Here is a 20,060-nt window from a genome sequence, read left to right as displayed (position 1 = left end):
TCATTTTAAGACTGTGCTCATTACTTATGTCCATGCAGAAAGCATTGGGGAGGAGCAAAGGACAAGTACAAATAGCTCTGTCACTAATGACACAACTAGATTAAAGGCAAAAGAAGATCACGTGGCTGATGTGCACAGAAGTGAAAGAAAAGTCTGACACTACATAACATGTACAATTGGAATATGAAATGTGAGATGTATGAACCAAGGTAAACTGGAAACTGTAAAGCAAGAAATGGAACATATGAACATTTCAATGCTTGGGGTGAGTGAATTAAAGTGGGAATGAGAATGGAATATTTTTAGTCAGACAACTACCAAGTGTTCTACTCTGGAAATGACAAAATCAGAAGAAATTGAGTGATCCTAATACTGAGGCAAGACATAGCACAAGCAATTAGGGACTACAATTCAAGGTGTGACTCAATAATATCAATCAGACTCTATGAAAAACATAGCAATATAGCTAGAGATGGGGAAAATTGCCAGTTCAGCAGTTCATCCTTTGGATGAACAGCTGTTTGGTGCTTTCCATTTCCACTTCCTCTGCTGAGTGCACACACAAGAGGAAGCAGGGCAGGGAAGCTGGGGCGCTGCCTCTGAGTGGGTGCCTGCTGGAGAAGGTGAGCTTGAGAAGTGCTGAAAGATGAGCCGATATGAACCACCGAACCACCAGTTCATGCCCATCTGTAGTTATGTTGATAGGTTTCCCATAGAGTCTGAATCCTTCCAGGCAGTTAAAGAAAATATTTCAATATATATTAATGACAAATGCTCTGTTTATTTTTTTGGAACACAGCCAAAATTGGCTGGTGCCAAAATTGCTTTAAATTGTCCCCCTGTTTTCTGTGGCATATGACACTTCACTTCAGATCTGCTACTAACATATGAAGAAAAGTACAAAGCAGCAGCACCACAGAGCAGGGGTAGGGTCATGAGAATCTACTACAGTGGGGTCTTGACTTAAGAACGGCTCGAGTTAAGAACTTTTTGACTTAAGAACCGCTCTCACAGGAAAATATTGACTTGACTTAAGTACTTAGATTTGAGTTAAGAACTGAAAAAAACCCACATGGGAGGCAGGGAAAGTGCAAAATGTGAACTTTCAGTTAACTGTTGGCCAGTGAAAAGGGCGCCTGTCTGCTTCCTCACTCCTCCCAGCATTTAGAGAGTGGATTGGGAGTCTTCAGACTGCCTGGTACTGCCTGGACTGTATTTTCCCTGCCTTCCCTGAACCTTTCTTGACTTAAGAAAAAAAGAAACAAAATATCCCCCTCTAGTGGTCAAAGGCGGAATAGCAGCTTCCCATTAGTTTCTATGGACGGAAAAGAGCAGATACGGATCAAATGGTTTTCAATGCATTCCTATGGGAAATGCAGATTTGACCTGAGAACTTTTTGACTTGAGAACCGCCTTCCAATACGGATTAAGTTCTCAAGTCAAGACCCCACTGTAACAGCTTAGGTTCTGACATGTCTTTCTATCAAACTGCTTTAACAATATCAGAGAAACTTGCCCTTCATATTAAACTATATAACAATTTGGCAAACCAACAATAACACTGAATAAGAATTTTTAGTTATTATAAAATGAGAGTGAACCAGTTATTCAAAACAATTCCACGTAACACAGACAATATGCAATTTAAAAAGTTGGAATAATTGTATTTGGATTCGTTAGCTTTAGTAGGCAATGCAAACTATAATTCCACAGCTTAGTTCCATCCTCAGGCCTGCATAGTGCTAACCTTAAAAAACTGTATTACACTGGAGATTTTTTTTTTACTGCCACTGGATGTTTTCTGTAGGAACCCATTTTGAAATTTTTATCCAGAGAATGTTCCTTGTTAATGAGTAGTGTTTAAAGCTCTAAGCAATGTAGATTCCATAGGAGAGGAGGGTATATGTTATTACTGGCTTAGAGCCACCTAATGTTTCCTACAGGAAAAACAGCGTATGCAATAAAAACACATTGACAAACAAGTGTGCATGTTTTGATCTGAACCTGATCTGAATCAGCATCGAGATGTGAAACTGATTATAAGCTAACTATGCAACAAATTTGTAGGAGACACAATGGTGAAAAATATAGAGTGCAGAGATTCAGGAAGGGAATAATTCTGTTGACTCTAATGACAATGTAAAAAGAGTATTCCTATATTCTTCACAGCCACAACATATATTAGATTTTGTAAATAAAAATCTTTGTTGTTTTGAAATCACATCAGGTAAGAATTTAAAACAACATATTTTACCTGAATTTTTGGCAGGACATGGCTGGCAAGGCTCCCCAAAACCATAGTCCAGGTTGGCACAACAGCATTCAGACTTTGTCACTGCTCCAGGAAAAGGCCGGACACATATTCCTTTTTGGATCCCACCGTAGCATGTGCTTCGCATATGTGTATCTGAGAGGAGCCAGGCAGAACAATAGAAGAGTTGTCTTTATATAGAGAATAATATTATTGAATGGTATATTCCCATGAATGCAAGATTTATAATAAATTCAGTACCAACCAACTACTGATATCTAGCCTGCACTTATGTATGTATCTGAATTCTCACTTGGCTAAGCTGATATTCTGTTCATACTATAAATGACTTCTTACAGTGTCCTATTCACTTCATTAACTTATTCCCTGCAAGAAAAACACTGTATGAATCAATGAATGTATGAGTTAATTTCTTTAATGTAATTTTCTCTTGATGTATTCTATTAAATATTTAATCCATTTGTCAGCACTAGTAAAAACTCAAAGCAAAATGTTTAACATAATGTGCCAATTCTCAAACTATAAATATTTCTTAACTGTGTACAGTTTCTGAATAACATCACTTAGATCATGCAGGGATCATGAAATGATGCCAAAGAAGAATTTACAGTAGATTTGTTAACAGTAGACACACTCTTTGAAACTCTACTCTGACAGACAAGAGTGAGTAAATTTTTTATTCTGCATGGCTTAAGATTTATTACTGTTACTGTATATATATAAAATAATTATACCAGCTTGCCGGAAAACAAAAAATTCTGTATGATTTGTGATTCAGCTTCCTGAGAAGAAGCTCTCTAACAATTAACTGTGAAGTGAAAGAAATTCCCTTTTCTGTCCTCTAAGTTCCATTAAAATTTTCCTTGGAGAACAGGAGCAGCAGATGCAGAGGGAGCAGAGTAAGTCCCACCCATAAGCACAGGAGCAATCACACCCTCTAATTAAGCGTACAAAGTACATGGGATTAAAAAGAACCTTTCAATTTACAAATTGTACCAGAATAAAGATCACCTGTTATAATCTCACCATAATTTTTATAGAAATATATTATTAAATTTTATCAACTACTTATTACATTTATTTTCTATAATTTTTATTTTTATATGCCTATACAAAATGGCTGATCTCTAGGTGCTTTGGAATGATGATGATGACAACAGAAAAAGAAAGAGAGGAAGTATCTCTTACCTACACATACACGACCATCAACTCCCACAGCGAGGCCTGGTGGGCATTCACAACGAAATGATCCTTCTGTATTAATGCAGTGGCCATTCATGCAAATTCCTGGAGTCTGACATTCATCAATATCTATACAGAAAAATATATATAAGTTTTCTTGTAAATTTATGGAACGTGTCCTCCTGCCCTGCCTTGATTCACATGCGGAATATAATAAACAGTCACTACTCATTGATGTTTGTTGTTGCTATGTGCCAGCAAGTCAGAATTGACTTACGGTGACCCTATAGATAATCCTGATAGGATTTTCAAAGTAAATGAGATATTTAAGGAGTGGTTTTAACAGTTCTACCTCCACTCCTAGTGAGCTCCCATGGTTAAGCAGGGATTGGAACTCAGACTTCCTACTGTATCACTCTATCTGCTATACTGCACTGGGCATCCACTCATTAAAGTAGTAATACATTAATGTCTTCAGATATAGGTTAAAATAAACACACCGGGGGCCAAAACTTTATGACCTCATTTAAACTTTATTGTTAAAGTCACTACTAATTTTGTTAAAAGGTACAGACCTCAACCAGTATTGACACATACCTGCAAAAACTCTTTCAGTGTCAGGACAACTCTGATTAAGAGGGAAAGCACAGCAACAGAAATTGAAGGATTATCCTGTATATCAAAGAGCAAGCTACAGCCTCTTTAAACAGCTTCCCAAGATGTTGTAGGTTTTTTGGGCTGTTTGGCTGTGTTCTGAAGGCCTTTCTTCCTAACGTTTCGCCAGTCTCTGTGGCCGGCATCTTCAGAGGACAGGAGTCAGAACTCTGTGTTCTGGTCAACTAACTCCTGTCCTCTGAAGGTGCCAGCCACAGAGACTGGCAAAATGTTAGGAAGAAAAACCTTTGGAACATGGCCAAATAGCCTGAAAAACCTACAACCATCGGATTCCGGCTGTGAAAGCCTTCGAGAATACAGCTTCCCAAGAAATCAGAAATGGTTTAGTCATTCAAATTATCTACCATTACATACAGTATATGTTTTCCCACACCATGGGGAAAAGCATAGCACAATGACTAAAAAAACTGAGCTGACAACCAAGATAGTCTCAGCATAAAATCTACTATGAGTATGTACTCAGTTAACACAGAGCCACTCCATGGCTCTCCTAGGCACAGACTGCCTCATGACAACAATAATACCGAATTTGCTTACAAAGAAATTGTACGAACTGGTTATTTTTGACTGCATCAAACACACTATAAATGTGGTTATCAAACATACTTGTGCCCTTTGTTTAGTGAAAGTAAAAACAGCTGGAGGGAAAGTAATAGCAAGAGAGGAAATGTTAAGAAGCAGCTGCTGAGTCAGTGTGCTCTCCCACACTGTTTCAACAGCTGTATTATGGAGAAAAATTAAAACTTCCCAAGAAAAAATTATAGAATTAGGCACATCATATACTTCCTATTCCTCTCCAGTGCTGGTACAGACGTTCTGTACAGAAGGATAGAAATTTATGGACCCCAAGTTTCCTGTTTCCTTGACTGTGTGACAGTGAGAATAGGTCTGCACATGGTGCAAGGGCATATTGCAAATTTGTTGTACGTTCCTGAGTAATTAGCATGCTATGAGTGGAAGGCTGAACAGGGACAAGGGAAATGGATGTGGACATGTTTCCCTGTTCTCTTGAACAGCTCTCAGTGCTCCTCATATGCACACCATGTGCTTGTCATAGCAGGAAACCAAACTGCCCTTGAGCAAGTTCCTCAAGGCAAAGATGTTGTGGTTGTGCTCAAACTGAATGAGCTCGAAGAATTTTCCTATGCTTTCTCTAGAGGCAAACTCTTACCCACTCTTTCACTGAGTCATTTACTCCACTGCACAAATTTTTTATCTCTAGCTGGCTCCTTATTATGAATGTTTTATAATTTTCCTAGTGATGGTTAATGTGTTCATTTTAATTCTGTGATTTTATTCTCTGCAATGTTAAGCTTGGCTGTCAGAAAGATAGCATAATCATGTTGTAAATATTAATAAATAGCGTAATATTTTCACAATTTTCACTCTTCGAAGGAAGAGGACTACCAGGTTAACAAAGATTGCACTTACGTAAACACTTTACTTGACAAAATACTGGTCTCTCTCAAGGTTATCTTAAAGTGATGCCATACATACCAGTACAGTATCGCCCGTTGGGAGCCAAGACAAACCCAGGTTTGCAGATGCATTTGAAACTGCCATCCTCATTTATACACATTCCATTTAAGCACATGTTGGTGGTTGTACATTCGTCATGATCTAGAAAAATGATGAAAAATCCTTAAGAAAATTATAGACTGCCTCTTGAAATCTCTCTTGGTGATGGGAAAAGCTTCTTTCACCTACTGAAGGAATCTGATCTATCAAAGAGTGGACAGGCACTCTTTTTACTCCTTAGTATTAAGAGGAACTCTGCAAAGATGTTCCCTCCTCTTTGCAGTTTCCAGCACAACACTCCTTTGTAGTATCCCAATTTCTTGGTCCAGATGTAACAAGCTTGGGCTCATGAGCCATGGTTTATAAGCCATCCCAAGGCCCATGAGCTCTCCTATACCATCCTCATCCTGCCTTTCCCCCTGTACCAAGCTTCAGTGCTTAGATGTTATGCACTTAAAATAGTTATACATCAATCTCCATTTCTCAGTTCTAGGGCAATTTACAAAGAATTATGGAAATAAGACTTAAAAGACACCACAAAAAACAAAAATAAAACAGGAGATGAAACACTAGGAAAATATCAAAAATAAAATTGCAATTGTAAGCCACCTTGAAAACTTTATTGTAAATAAATATATTTATATTTCAAGAATCAAAAGTATTGGAATATGCTTATGCTAACTCACAAGATGTGACAGGACAGTATAAGTGCTTGGAAGGAAATCTACAGCCTGTATCATAAAGCTGAATAATAACTAAACTAAAATCTGAAATAGTTAGTTCAGGGCTCCTGTTTACTGGAGAGTGAGAAAATTCCCATACCAACACAGTTCTTCCCATCAGTAGTTAGTTCAAAGCCAGAATTACAAATGCACTGGAAACTCCCATCAGTGTTCACACAGCGACCATTTTTACAGAGAACTCCATTCTGTATACATTCATCAATATCTGTAAAGACAGAGTGAAAGCTACAATAATCAGTTAGTTTTAATGACAATATGACCCTTTTTGCATTGGTTTCCAGTGATCTTCCCAAGTTATTGTCTTGTTGCTTTGTGACGTTTAGGGTTATTCTTTTGCTCTGACTGGGTGACATAATTACAACTAATCAAATGTTCAATATTCAAATTACTGCTGCTAAAGAACAGACACTAATTCTTTTACAGTACATAGTAAAATTAAAAATGATATTAACAACATCTCAATAGGAACAGTATTCCAGAATGTTGCAATCAGTCCACATAAATCTTCCTAAATGACACATACATACAGTATATCCTACTATCAGAAACTTGGTAAGAGGGCAGAAGGGGTGAGGTCTTCTCTGGGGAGACACCAAGACAACATAATTACCTTAAAAACAAACAAACCTGTTCCCACTGCTTCTCTGTGTGGGGAAGTGGCAAAGGCACTTCAGAATTTTCTTAAGCACCTTGAAACTATCCTTGATTTGTGCTTGTTTACTGAACTCACTTTTTCCTGTAATGTCTAGTATTGTGTTTCTGGTATTCTATTTCCCAGTTATTCAGCAATGTGAAAAGTTTTGGGAGCTGTAGTCCAACTCGCTCCAAAATACAGAAACAAACAAATGAACAAACAAACAAACACCCTTCTAATCTGTCCCACTGGCTTTAAAAACAATTCTTTAAAAACTTCAATGTTGTTAGCTTGCTTTAATACTATATAAAACTACACACTCTGGAAATATAATTATGTTAATGATGATTCTGTTCAACTTATGCAGAGAAGAATACACCCACAAAACCTATAGGCCTTACAACATCATTTGAATAGGAATGAGTGACCTCTTGGGACCTTTTCACTTTCCAGACCTTTTGAGATTCTATGAAAGTGCAGCAGACTTAACATGAGGCTGAAAAAGAAGATCAATGAAATCCTGAGGGTGAATCCAGATTTGGTACCACAATGATCCACTACTCATTTCAGTGGGGCAGGTGGACCTAATTTAGTTTAAATTAAGTACATTTGGGCTTTGAGGCATATAGTTTGAAGTATATGATTCTTAAAATGAGATTTTCTGTTGAGAATCCCTGAGTTTTACTTGATGAGTTCAGTACATACAGATGTGTCACATTTTGTTCCCTATTGCAACAGATTTAACGAAATACCTTCAAGAATTACGTCATTGCCATGATTTACTGAAAAAGCAGAACTATATTTTTTTAGAGTGCAAAAGGATCTGAGTCAGAACAGTCATAAGCATGTATACATTGTACAGGTGTGCAAATAAATTTTTCTTACCAATGCAAGCTTGTTTTGTAGGCGTTCTCTGGAAACCTGTATGGCACTTACAATAATAGGAACCAGGTGTGTTCACACAGTCCCCATTAGAGCATGGGTTTGAAATGCACTCATCAACATCTGTTGGTATCAAAAAAGAAGGCAATCACTTTTTGCAATGTATCTGTTGTAGCATCTCTCAGATACAGAGTTTTCCAAATGAAGAAAAATAAATACACTTCTTTGAATTGCATGGGTTTGAGCAGCACAATTTTGGTTATACACAGTTTTTTTTTCCTATGAATGAATGAATATTTCAGTAAATAACTTGAAATATTCAATAAATACTGTGCTAGTATTTGTCTCCGAAGCGGCTTGAGAAAGGTGAGTCTTTGATTTACTGAGGCCCCTATTGTTGGCAGGATGGCAGGCCCTGGTCCAATGGCGATGGTCCAGTTGGCTCCCTTTCCTGGCATGGCAGCTCCATGTAGCAGCCAGGGGAGGGCACTGGGGCATGTCAGAAGGCTAATGCAAGTGAGGGGAGGTCATAGCATCATGTTGTTCCACGGGGGCAGGGAGCGGGTGGAGGAGAGACTGCACCTCTGGTTTCTCCTTATGACAGAGGATGCTTCTGTCCTTTTGCTGCCTTTGTGTGTGTCTGTTAATCATCTATTTATGCTTTTTATTTATATCGCATAAGAGGTATACACAGATTTTGAACTACATGGGGGGTCCGGAACTCCTAATGCCAGTGTTGATGAAGTGAGAAGCATAGGCACAAATAGGTTTAGTATATCTATCTAACAACATCTCTGGCCCCATTATTCTTGGAATACAATCAATATTTAGTATAGCCTGCTCAATCAGTCTACAAAAACAGAAAAGAGAACTAAATGAAAGAAAAAGTAAAAAAGAAAATAGTGGAGAGCTGTGTATATATTTATGCTCTCTCTCTCTCTCTCTCTCTCTCTCTCTCTCTTTATATATAGCAACTCTCGGTGGGAGAGAGCCTAATCTGTTGTTTGCTGTTTGCCTCGATGCCTCTGTGTAGTCCATCAACAGTTGTGAAGGTGGCAAGGTCAAAGAACTAAGCACAATATTGATTCAAATGGCAATGAGAATACCCTATAATCTGAGCACCCCACAGAAACGGTACTTTCCTGCATGCTAAGCCACGGTCATCTGCACTAAAATGCAAATATGATAACATGTTAGCAGTACTAAGAACCCATCAGCCATCTATTCACTTCTCTAACAAAAGTCTCCTGAAACCAAACCTTTTCTAGAAACCATATCAGGAACCCTGGCATAACCTTAAACTCTTGTGTTGTAAATAAATATTCATAATGCTGCTTTCACCTTTCTACCAATAAATTTCCTCTTATGGGTTGAATCACAACAGTTTCCTTTTTAGAAACCTTAGAACGATGGTCTACTAGGTAACCTAAGAGTGGCCAATTGTGCTCCTCCAGATGTTTCAAATGTGTCTATTACTCTCATCAGCCCTAGTCTAGCCAACACAGCCACCGATCACAGATGAAAAGAGTTGTAATCCCAAAACACCTGGAAGACACAGTACCTAGCTCTGATTTTTACCAAAAGTACCGGGTTATACATATCAGAGCCTGTTAATTTAGCTATGATAATGGATTTCTTGCTGCTAACTAATGAGTGCCTGCTTGGATTTTCAGGCATGCATCAATCCAGTGAGTTGGTGTGGGCCCAAAAATCCAAGAGAGGATTCTTAATTGCCAGCAAGAAGCTGTGGTAACTTACACCATGAGCCTTCATTAGGCATTAAATGCAGAATAGAATTATGCTCAGTATGTGCAGAGTCTGTACATCAAGCTGCTAGTTCTCATCACTACCAGTATATACTGTACCCCAAAACACAAGCTAAATCAGACAGAAACAGAAATAAAAAGGACCATAATATTTGGCCACAAAGTGGAGATACTGTGTCTACATCACAAATCAAACTTGACAGACTAGGACCACATTGTAGTATTTGTCGCTGGTCAGAGAAAAATAATCAGCTTCATCTAGCAACACTTACATTTGAATAAGGAGAGAACTGTATCAAAGCTGGAAACATGAAGCAGAGTGAAAGGAAAAGGACTGGATGCATTAAAAAGAAACCACAAAACTACCATTTGGATCTTAATTTTTCCAAAAAAAACAAAAAAAATATTTCCATGCCTAGTCTGGCATGGACTGTCTGCCTCTAGTCTGTCTGGATTTACTACTCAGTAAATATATAATGCTGAAAAAACAAGCATAAATTTTCAGCAGAACAAAACCCATCCACTTAGTTTCTTATTGCCCATTGTGTCCTGCGTTTTTACTGATAGTAAGTTCACATGCAAATGAAGACAACTAAAAGAATAAGCAGCATTGAGCCCAGTACTGGACAGAAGATGTACTGTATGTACATACACAATCTTGTCCTGGCTCATTAAGGCAGGAGTGGGCAACTTCTGGCCCACCACATCTTGCTAGACTGCCTATCCCATAATCCTTCATCATTGGCTATGCTGAGTGGGGATGATGGGAACTGCAATCTTACGAAGCCCAGAGGGCTACAAGTTATTCAATGCTAAGGATTCTCTGAGGAGAAAACACAAAATGTACAGAACTTTTTTACACATTAAAACATTTGCTTTGTGACCTAGGCAAACAATATAACACCAGGCCATATTATGAATTTTACTGGAAGAATAACTTTCAGAGCTAACCTTCCAAATTTAGAAATATCAATACTGCTGAGAGAAGTAAAATAAATGTATCATGACCTTTCAATAAGTCAATACCCAACAGAGGTGATACACTCACTTTTTTTTTTTTTTGGAAACTTTTGTGAAGAAACAGAACCTTGAAAATGCCTTATGAGATCACATTTGTGCTATTTTGGCTGCTTTCTTGTCAGCTCACTGTACCACTCAGGCTACCCTATTACCGCTGAAACATTTTCCCTTTGAACACTTTCCAACTCTCCAAATGTCTCAGCTACTTTCTTACATGCCCAAGCTCTTGTGGGAGTTCATTACAAAGCACTTAGTAGTTTATTCTGTTTCACTGGGCAGTCTAGTTACATGAAAAATAATATAACTATGACTAACCTTATGGATTAATAAACGCAATGTTAGAAATTTGGAGGGGGTTACTGAATGATTAGAACATACTTCGCATCAATCTTAAGGAGTTGATTCCAGCCGGCTGGAATCCTATAACTCTTTATGTAAGGTTTGCATAACAGCTGGTTGCTGCTAATTGATCAGGCATCAGGACCCATCTGCACTGCATATCAGAGTGCAAAAACAGGCATGAGACTAAGACACACACCCCTTCAGCCTATTGTCAATTACCTGCAATTAGCCACAGCATATTACATGAACCTTACACAAACAGTAGCAGAATTCTGGCCAATGTGTTCTAATAAATCGCAAACTATCTTCACATTATGCAAAATTTATTCTAGAAAACTGATGAACCTTCAGAAGCATCCCTGTACTAGGAAACCTGTGACCATCTGGAGTTTATCTAGAATATATACAATGGCAGAGTTCATTCATACTTCTTTATTCTCAAAGCAATCTCAGTACATTGCCAATCTTTCCAGGAAAAAGATTGAAGGGGACTGGCTGCATAATCTTCCTTTCTTTTGTCAATTGCAGTGAAAAACTGTGATAGAACTGTGAAGCAGAGAAATGCAGAGTTCAATTATCTGACTTTTTAAATTTAGGATTAATTTATTAGCATGTAGAGAAGATAAAAGAGAAAAAAGATCTATACCCTCAATTAAAATGTCTTCTATAAAATGTATTCATATCACTATTGTGCAATTAAGTGGTTTTTCACATTACCAGCTCCCTTAGGATAGGCAAATTAATCCGGTCTCATTATGATGAAGACTATAATGTATACATGACAGGCTACAAACAGTGGCTTAAATCTGCACAGTGTGGCAGAATGCCCATGTCACTCCTATCCATCATATTGAGCTCAAGTGCAGGAGCCTATGATAGGACAGGAGGGGCGGAGTCAGGGTGACAGAGAGTAGGAAAGAAAGCGGGAGAGAGAGGGAATGGAAGTTAGAGAGTTAGGACATTGAATTGAGAGAGTTAAGACAGAGATTGGAAAGTTGGAATGTTGTAGAGAATAGGATAGGGTTAGAATAGAGAATAGATAGATGATTAGAGAATATTGCTGAAGTGGTTACTGTGACTAAAAGTGCATACAAGCAAACGTGTAATCAAATCCAGTTTAATGAATGATCCTCAACAACTGTGATTTACATCTGTGATTTACATACCAACTAAATGATCAATAAACCCTGTTGTATTGGCAGCACGTGACTGAGACACATATATTTGATATAGTGTGGACTAGATCTACTGGTGGCAGTGTAAAAAGAGGAACGCATCCTGAGGGTGGACGTGGGTTTGGGGAGAACAAACAAGGGACACTAGGGGGACGCAACACACAGTTATGCAAATAATGTACTTTTAAATGAAAATTGCCATAAATCAAGGAATCTGTGTGGGCATTATCCATTGCACCCTGACCCACATGACTAAGTATGCAACAGACAATTATAGAGATTTATTTGCGAAGGCTTTCATGGCCGGGATCTAATGGTTGTTGTGGGTTTTTCTGGCTCTTTGGCCGTGTTCTGAAGGTTGTTCTTCCTAACGTTTCACCAGTTTCTGTGGCCGGTATCTTCAGAGGACAGCACTGTCCTCTGAAGTTGCCAGCCACAGAGACTGGTGAAAAGTTAGGAAGAACAACCTTCAGAACACGGCCAAAGAGCCAGAAAAACCCACAACAACAATTATAGAGATTTCTTAATTTATATGGATTCACTTCCAAAAGTTACACCATTTGCATACCTGCACAACAGGACTTCAGCCAGTGTATAAAACATATGTCAAATGTTTTAAGATCACTTGAGAAGTATATTGTAAACAATCCTTACTGAGAAACAAAAAGTTACACTCACCAATGCAATCTCCATTTGCATCTTGTTTATATCCCATATTGCATTCACAACGGTAACTGGAAATGGTTGGGATGCAACGTCCATTTAAACAAAGATTTGGATGATGCTTACAAATATCAATTGTCTGATTAAGTATTGCTATAAGAGAAAAACAGACCCCAGCTGTATTACAACATAAAAGTGAAGCTCAGATTCGTCTCAAATTATTTTATTTTTTGCTGTCTTCAAATGTAACTGACAATGCTGACTATGTTTTTGTCAGGAGCATATAGGTAAACAAAACAATCAGTGTACAAAAGTTAATATAGTTAACCCTGAACCTTATCTCAGAGTATTCTTCACTTTAGGAGGGAAAGCTGAAAAGAGTAAGAAATTATTCCTTCTTCTAATTTAGGCTGAAAGGGAAATAGTATACTGATGTAACAATTTGAAACTGTACATCTTAACTATCAGGGGAAATGTTTAGAAAACATCGACACACATTCAAGCCCTTATGTTTGATTCAATATAAAACACGAGTAAGAATAAACCATTTTGGAAATTTATCTTAAATTTTAGGTCCCCTGAACATTTCAGAAAATTTACCCAGTATAACTACTGCTAATAGACATAGACTGCTAAATAATGTATCTGCTTATTAAAATGACTACAGTTGCCACAATTATTTTATTTATTTATTTAAAATATGTTTATCCCTCCTTTCTCCTTAAAAGAACCCAAGGTGGTTTACATGTTACATGTATGAGAGATAAGTTAAGGTGATGGTAATGTAGCTCTATAAGAAACTGTTCCCACATGAAAGCACTAAATACACTTTACACCAGAGCAAAATAAGTATTTCCTGTATAGAAAATATGGAAAAAATTAGTTAAGTCTCTTAGCAAGGTAAAATAATGTTCTGAGAATTCAGAGTCCGATTGCTAATATGTACTTTCATATTGAACTGTTTATTTAATCATTCATTTACAATACCATATTTTTCTGTGTATAAGACACTCCCATGTATAAGATGCCCCCCCCCCTTTTCTAACCCCAAATTAAGAAATCTAACCGGGGATGAGCAAGTGGAGGAGGAAGGGATCAAAGCACTGCAGGATCACTTTGATCCCTGCTTTCTCCCTTCATGCTAAGTCCCACAGGGCTTAGCAAAAGGAGGGGGAAAGGGATCAAAGCAATCCTGTGGCTCCACAACCGCTTTGATCCCTTTCCGCCTCATACAGCCACAGGACTACTTTGATCCTTTCCCCCCTCCTTTTTCTAAGCCCTGTGGGACTTAGCAAGTGGAGGGAAAAGCAGGGATCAAAGCAATCCTGCAGTGCTTTGATCCCTGCTTTCCCCTCCACTTTCTAAGCCTTAGCAAAAGGAAAGCAGGGATCAAAGTGCTGCAGGTTCGCTTTGATCCCTGATTTCCCCTCCACCTGCTAAGCCCCTTGGATTCAAAGCAATCCTGCAGCTTTGATCCCTGCTTTCCCCCTCCACTTGTTAAACCTTAGCAAAAGGAGGGGAAAATCATGGATCAAAGCTCTGCAGGATTGCTCTGATCCCTGCTTTAGCCCTCTACTCGCTAAGCCTTAGCAAAAGGAGGGGAAAGCAGGGATCAAAGCACTTTCATCCCTGCTTTCCCCCTCCACTTGCTAAGCCTTAGCAAAAGGAGGGGAAAGTAGGGATCAAAGTGCTGCAGGATCGCCTTGATCCCTGCTTTCCCATCCACTTTTTTTGGACTTATATACCGCCCCATAGCGCTACAAGCACTCTCCGGGCGGTTTACAATTTTAATTATACAGAGTACACATTGCCCCCCCCCAGCAAGCTGGGTACTCATTTTACCGACCTCGGAAGGATGGAAGGCTGAGTCAACCTTGAGCCGGCTACCTGGGATTTGAACCCCAGGTCGTGAGCACAGTTTTAGCTGCAATACAGAGTTTTAACCACTGCGCCACGAGGCTCTTGTTTTTGTTCTCTCATCAGCTTACTTCCATGTATAAGACAACTCTCAATTTTTAGTCTAAAACTTTTAGACAAAACTAGAGATGGGGACGAATATAAAAACGGATTGGTTTTTCCAACAAATATAGCCAATTCGTTAAATATACGTCAATCCATATTTGTGGGTTCTAGACACCCCCACGAATATGAAGAGATGAATATTTACCTGTTTTTATTCGTCCTTTGTATTAAAACAAAACAAAAACCCAACGCCATTCTGCCTACTGGCCATTGATCAGCTGATTGGTGACAGAAAGGCAGCCACCACCCCACATAGCCACCCAATACCACAGCCTACCACCCCACCCACTTCCTTTTCCTACCTTAGCCCCCCCCCACACTGACACCCTCTTACCTTAATCACTGATGCCAAGATCTTCTGGCCTTGGAGCCACGCATGTAAAAATGGAGACTGGCTGCCCTTTGCAAAGATGACAGCTGCAGCTTCATTTAGGGTAGCGAAACTGCAGCTGCCATCTTTGCAAAGGGCAGCTAATCTCCCTTTTTACACTCTGTGGATTCGAAGGCCTGAAGGAGACCTCAGCAACAGCTATTAAGGTAAGGGGGTGTCTGTGGGAGTGGGGTGGGGGCTAAGGTACAGAAAGGAAGGGGGTGTCGGGTAGGCTGTTTGGGTGGCTGGCTGTGTGGGGTGGCAGCTGCCTATCGGCTTCTGATCAGCTGATTGGTGGCCAGTAGGCAGAATTGGCTTCTGTGCCATGGGATAAACTCTCCTGGGGGGACCCAATTTGTGGGTGAATAGCTCAGATGTCTGATATCCAATCTTCATCAAAGTTGACAGGCGTGTTGGGGAAAGACTTAGGAAGCTCCGATGTAATTCTGGAGTCTCTAGGTACCTGGGGGGAGCTTTCCTGGGGGGTCCTCTTTGTGACTAAATAACTTGGGGGCCGTGATTCAATGTTAACCAAACTTTCAGGAGTTGTAGAAATGCATCTGAGGAAATGTCCCTGCAAATTAAGTGTCTCTAGGTGGTTGGGGGCCAGTGTTATAGCCATTTAAAGTGCAGATGAATGACAGATCAATTTGTCGATTCATTGAAGAATATTCATATATTCATATTTGTTGATCCGTTAACCTTTATGAATAATGGATCAAAACAAATTGCCATTTTTTTATTTGTCCCCATCTCTAGACAAAAGTATTGTCTTATGCATGAAAAAATATGGTAATTTTATATCACTTTTTGTGAAGTCTACTCAGGGTTGTTTATTTAAAAAACAAACGGCACACTGAGAAATAAAAATACCATTCAATTAGGCTAACTGAATGTGTATTTCTGAATGGAGTGAAAAAAGAAAGGAATTTTGAAAAGCAGAAAATAGTTTTTAAATGCAACACAGTTCTTACTGCTTCATTTATTTATTTATTATTTGATTTATTTGATTTTTACCCCACCCCTCTAGACCATGTCTACTCGGGGCGGCTTACAAAATAAAACAAAACAGTATAAAAATATATAAAATCATAAAATTACAAATTTCAATTTAAAGCAGGGTCACATTTAAAAGGAATAGAATGTGATAAGCTAGTTGTGCCCCCCAACTCCCAAATAAACATCTCTCTTGCTTCTAAGATGGCTTTGAGAAAAGGACAGTCTGTACTCCTCACTTGATCAAACCTGGAGCCTTCAGCTGCTGATACTTATAAGAGGCACTTATCCTCCTATGTCTCCTATTTAGATTCTGATCAACTTTTTGCTTCCCTTCTACTCCAAGACAAGGTTGTTACATTCTACAAACAGTTTCTATACAGTCATCTCTATCCAGATGTTTGTCTCTGGCACACACCATTTCTCCTAAACCGAAATGTGAAAGTTCAATCTGTTGAGCAACATTTAAACGTCTGCTTTTTCATTCATTCCTTCAATTGTTCCTCACTCCTAACAAGAGATAAATGAATTCTAAAACATAGAAAATAACCGTATTTGTAACCAAATGAAGTAGAAAATTCTCCTTTGTCTTTAATGCTGCAATGAAGAACAGCAGAATGTAGATGAAGAAAATCATCATTTTCTGATCTGGGAAAGTTTCTGTTTCTGAGTCAGAAACGAGGAGAAGAAACAAATGGGAAAAACATCATCAGCCCCCCCATGTGTTTTAGTTAGCATTTTCATAAGGGTCACTTTAAAACAGGTAAAAACCAAACTGAAACAAAAATAGTAGTATTATGAAATGTTTAGAACTTATTTCAATATGAACTAATACCCAGTTTCACAGACACATGGAATACAACATTTAGGCCACAGGTTTACATACACAGTATACACTGCTGTGAGGGTGGCAACCAAGTGCAACAGAATTGCAAAAATGACAGTTGTATTATTTATACTGGTAATGAACTTTCTTAATGTGAAAAAAAATCAAGAAGTAAAAAAGAATCACTATAATTTAACCCCTTCACCTATGTAGGAACCAAACATAAGGCAGAAACAATGCATCCATGTATGGACTGCAGTAAAATTTTACCCTGTAATGATGAAATTAGATAACTTACTCAGTCCTGTAATGATGGGTCCATTTCCCGTGGGTCCCTGGCCACCAGTTCCTACTCCAGCCCCGCCTACTCCTGGAGAAAAGCCATTTCCACCAGGAATAGGGATAAATCCTGCTCCTCCTGGACCGTATCCATTACCATGTCCACCAGGAAGGAAACCATTTCCTCCTGTGCCACCAGGTCGGGAACCACTGACAGCAGGAATGCCATCTATGCACAGCCTTCGATATTCATCTACAAAAATTGAAACAACATACATGCATTACTGTCTCTTTTTCATGAGGAGACAGGGAAAATACTGTACATTAGTGTATCCATTTAAAAAATAATAATTAAAATTTTGGTTTACAATTTACTCTTTTTTTTCCATGTCTAAACATTAATGTAGATTTTGGATCATGTTAGTCCTTTCTTCCAACTGACTGAATCGCTCAGTGGTTTAGGTATCTGACTGATGAGTTGGAAGTTGTGAGTTCAATTCCCCAATGTGCCTCCTGGGTGTGGAGCCAGTCTGTGTGGCCTTGGGCAAACTGCACAGTCCCAGGCCACCTCCAGAAGAAGAGAATGGTAAACCACTTCTGAACATTCTCTACCTGGAAAACTCTGAAAAGGTTTGCCATACATCAGAACTGACTTGATGGCGCATGACGACTATTATTAGTCCTTTCTTCTATGTTCAGTAAGCTGCTGCCTTTTCCATATTTCTTCATCTATAGCATTTAGAGCAGAAACATTTTGCAGGGTTACTGTAAACTGTATTACTCCAGAATGTATTTCAAGCTAATCAGCAAAATATTTGGGTAGAATACAGGATATTAAATTAATTGCCTACTCTCAAGTTTGAGAGAACTGAAAGAATTTTTTTAAAAAAACGACCTTGAACAGAAATAGAAAATTTACACAGCAAAATACTTCCACGAATAATAAAATTTATGAGGGTAAACCATACTTTTGGGGACATCTCAATTTTGTTTGTATATATGTTAATGTTTTCGCCATCTCCAATGTGTACTCACAGGAGTAAACATGGACTTTGGTACCACCAGTAACTATTGTCTTCTCATTCTCAGATTACATTTACTTGTTCAGCCAACAACAGAAAATAAGAACATTTACTTACATATAAGATGTAAAACCTTACCCAAACTTAAAATATCAACACTCTGAAAGAACAGATCTCAAGAAATGATTTTAGCATTTTAATAGACAGAATGTTCTTGACATAAATACTGCTCCAAAACCATTTAGAGATTCTTAAGGGAATGAAGGGGAAGGGGTTTTATTTAGGGACTACAACCTATCCTGGAGTCTAAGTGGAAAATTCCAACCAAGTAGCACCAGGGGTGTGGCATTTAAAAACACCCACCCCAAAACTGGCTGAAACTAGCTCTCAGCTCACCTTAAACAGCATGTCTGGTGGATCTTTGCCATGACCGTTTTGGGACTCTTATTCGTAATTTTTCTACCCTACATGTGAGGAAGTGAATTTTATTCATGAACACATGAGTTGAATGTTTGATTTTGAATGGTCTAAATAAAGGTATCACCTTTTCTACATTTGGACTGTGTAAAGGACTACATGACTATCTCTGTTTTTTTAAGGGAATGAAGTAAGCGAAGTGAAGGGAGGTGGAGCTACAATACGGTGAAAGACAGGTAGGATGTGACAAGATTATAAAAGACAAGAAAAGAAGATCAAAAGAATATGGTTTGTATGAAGTTAAGAGCAGAAAAAGAAGCTGCAACTAATGGAAAAAGATATCAAGCAAGGTAGATATTAAATATACAGTTGAAGGTGAGAAATCTATGTTCACCTAAATGATTTTTAACATATGTTAAGCAAAGGCACATTCCAACAGTTTCTGTTTTATTGCCGGGGAATTCTGCAAACATCACAGTGCCTGTATTAAAATCTCCTCCTGTAAGAGATCTGCCTATGATTGAAGAACTAAGAGGAAATATGGGTGCCTCGCATGCTGTCAATTCAGTGCAATATTAGAAAACAAGTAATGACAAAAAGGTGACTATTTCTATAAGTTCAAATCAAATACTGTTCCTTAAATTGTTTCTGACTTTCTGTGAATACTATAACAGGAAGAGACTAGCCTTAAACAATAACAGACCAGAGCAGAGCAGAACTTCACTACCATTTCAGACTTGATTTTATGATGTCTAAAATTATTCAATCAATTGTAGTTAGAGGAGGCATCTGAGAACACTTACCAGATCCTCTGACCGGACACATCTCTGGAATGGATCCAAGGGCCCAACATCGCCCAGATTCACAGCAACACTGCATTTTAGTAAATCTGCCAGGGAGTTCTTGTGCACAGCGACCGTTCACCAGACTGGAGAAACATGTTCCTGCTCTTTGATCTGATGATCAGGGAGAATTAGAAAAATGGTGGAAAGATCTTTTTTGTCTATAATTATACCTTTAAAGTTCATTCATCTTGGAATAGCATTTAAATTGTGTAAACAAATGTAAATGTAATCAGCACTGCAAAAAGAAAAAAAAACCAAAACACATACACATAAAACCACTGTGTATCGCAGCTTGTAGTTATCATTACTCTGCAATGGATGAGTGTGTAAAGGAGGACCCAGCCATCCACCCACTGGTAAACGTAAGGTGTCGTGAGACCAGTTCATGATCAGGTAAGGTATCCCTCCATT

The 20,060-nt window shown here is 38.5% G+C and overlaps 1 protein-coding gene across 1 annotated transcript in view; it reads right to left on the bottom strand.

Annotated features, from left to right (window-relative positions):
- FBN2 (fibrillin 2) overlaps positions 1-20,060 on the bottom strand; it is a 226,226-nt gene that overhangs the window by 112,352 nt on the left and 93,814 nt on the right. Inside the window, exons 9-16 of the mRNA XM_072992394.2 lie at positions 19,608-19,760; positions 17,385-17,618; positions 12,888-13,025; positions 7,910-8,029; positions 6,470-6,595; positions 5,627-5,749; positions 3,461-3,583; positions 2,255-2,407 (exon numbers count right to left, since the gene is read on the bottom strand). Coding sequence (XP_072848495.2) covers positions 2,255-2,407; positions 3,461-3,583; positions 5,627-5,749; positions 6,470-6,595; positions 7,910-8,029; positions 12,888-13,025; positions 17,385-17,618; positions 19,608-19,760 — 1,170 coding nt within the window. The remainder of the gene's footprint in view (positions 1-2,254; positions 2,408-3,460; positions 3,584-5,626; positions 5,750-6,469; positions 6,596-7,909; positions 8,030-12,887; positions 13,026-17,384; positions 17,619-19,607; positions 19,761-20,060) is intronic.

This window comes from Pogona vitticeps, chromosome 2 (genome assembly GCF_051106095.1).
Source record: "Pogona vitticeps strain Pit_001003342236 chromosome 2, PviZW2.1, whole genome shotgun sequence".
NCBI classification, from domain to species: Eukaryota; Metazoa; Chordata; class Lepidosauria; order Squamata; family Agamidae; genus Pogona; species Pogona vitticeps.
The sequence above is the reverse complement of the archived record's forward strand: the minus strand, read 5'-3'. Positions and strand labels throughout refer to the sequence as shown.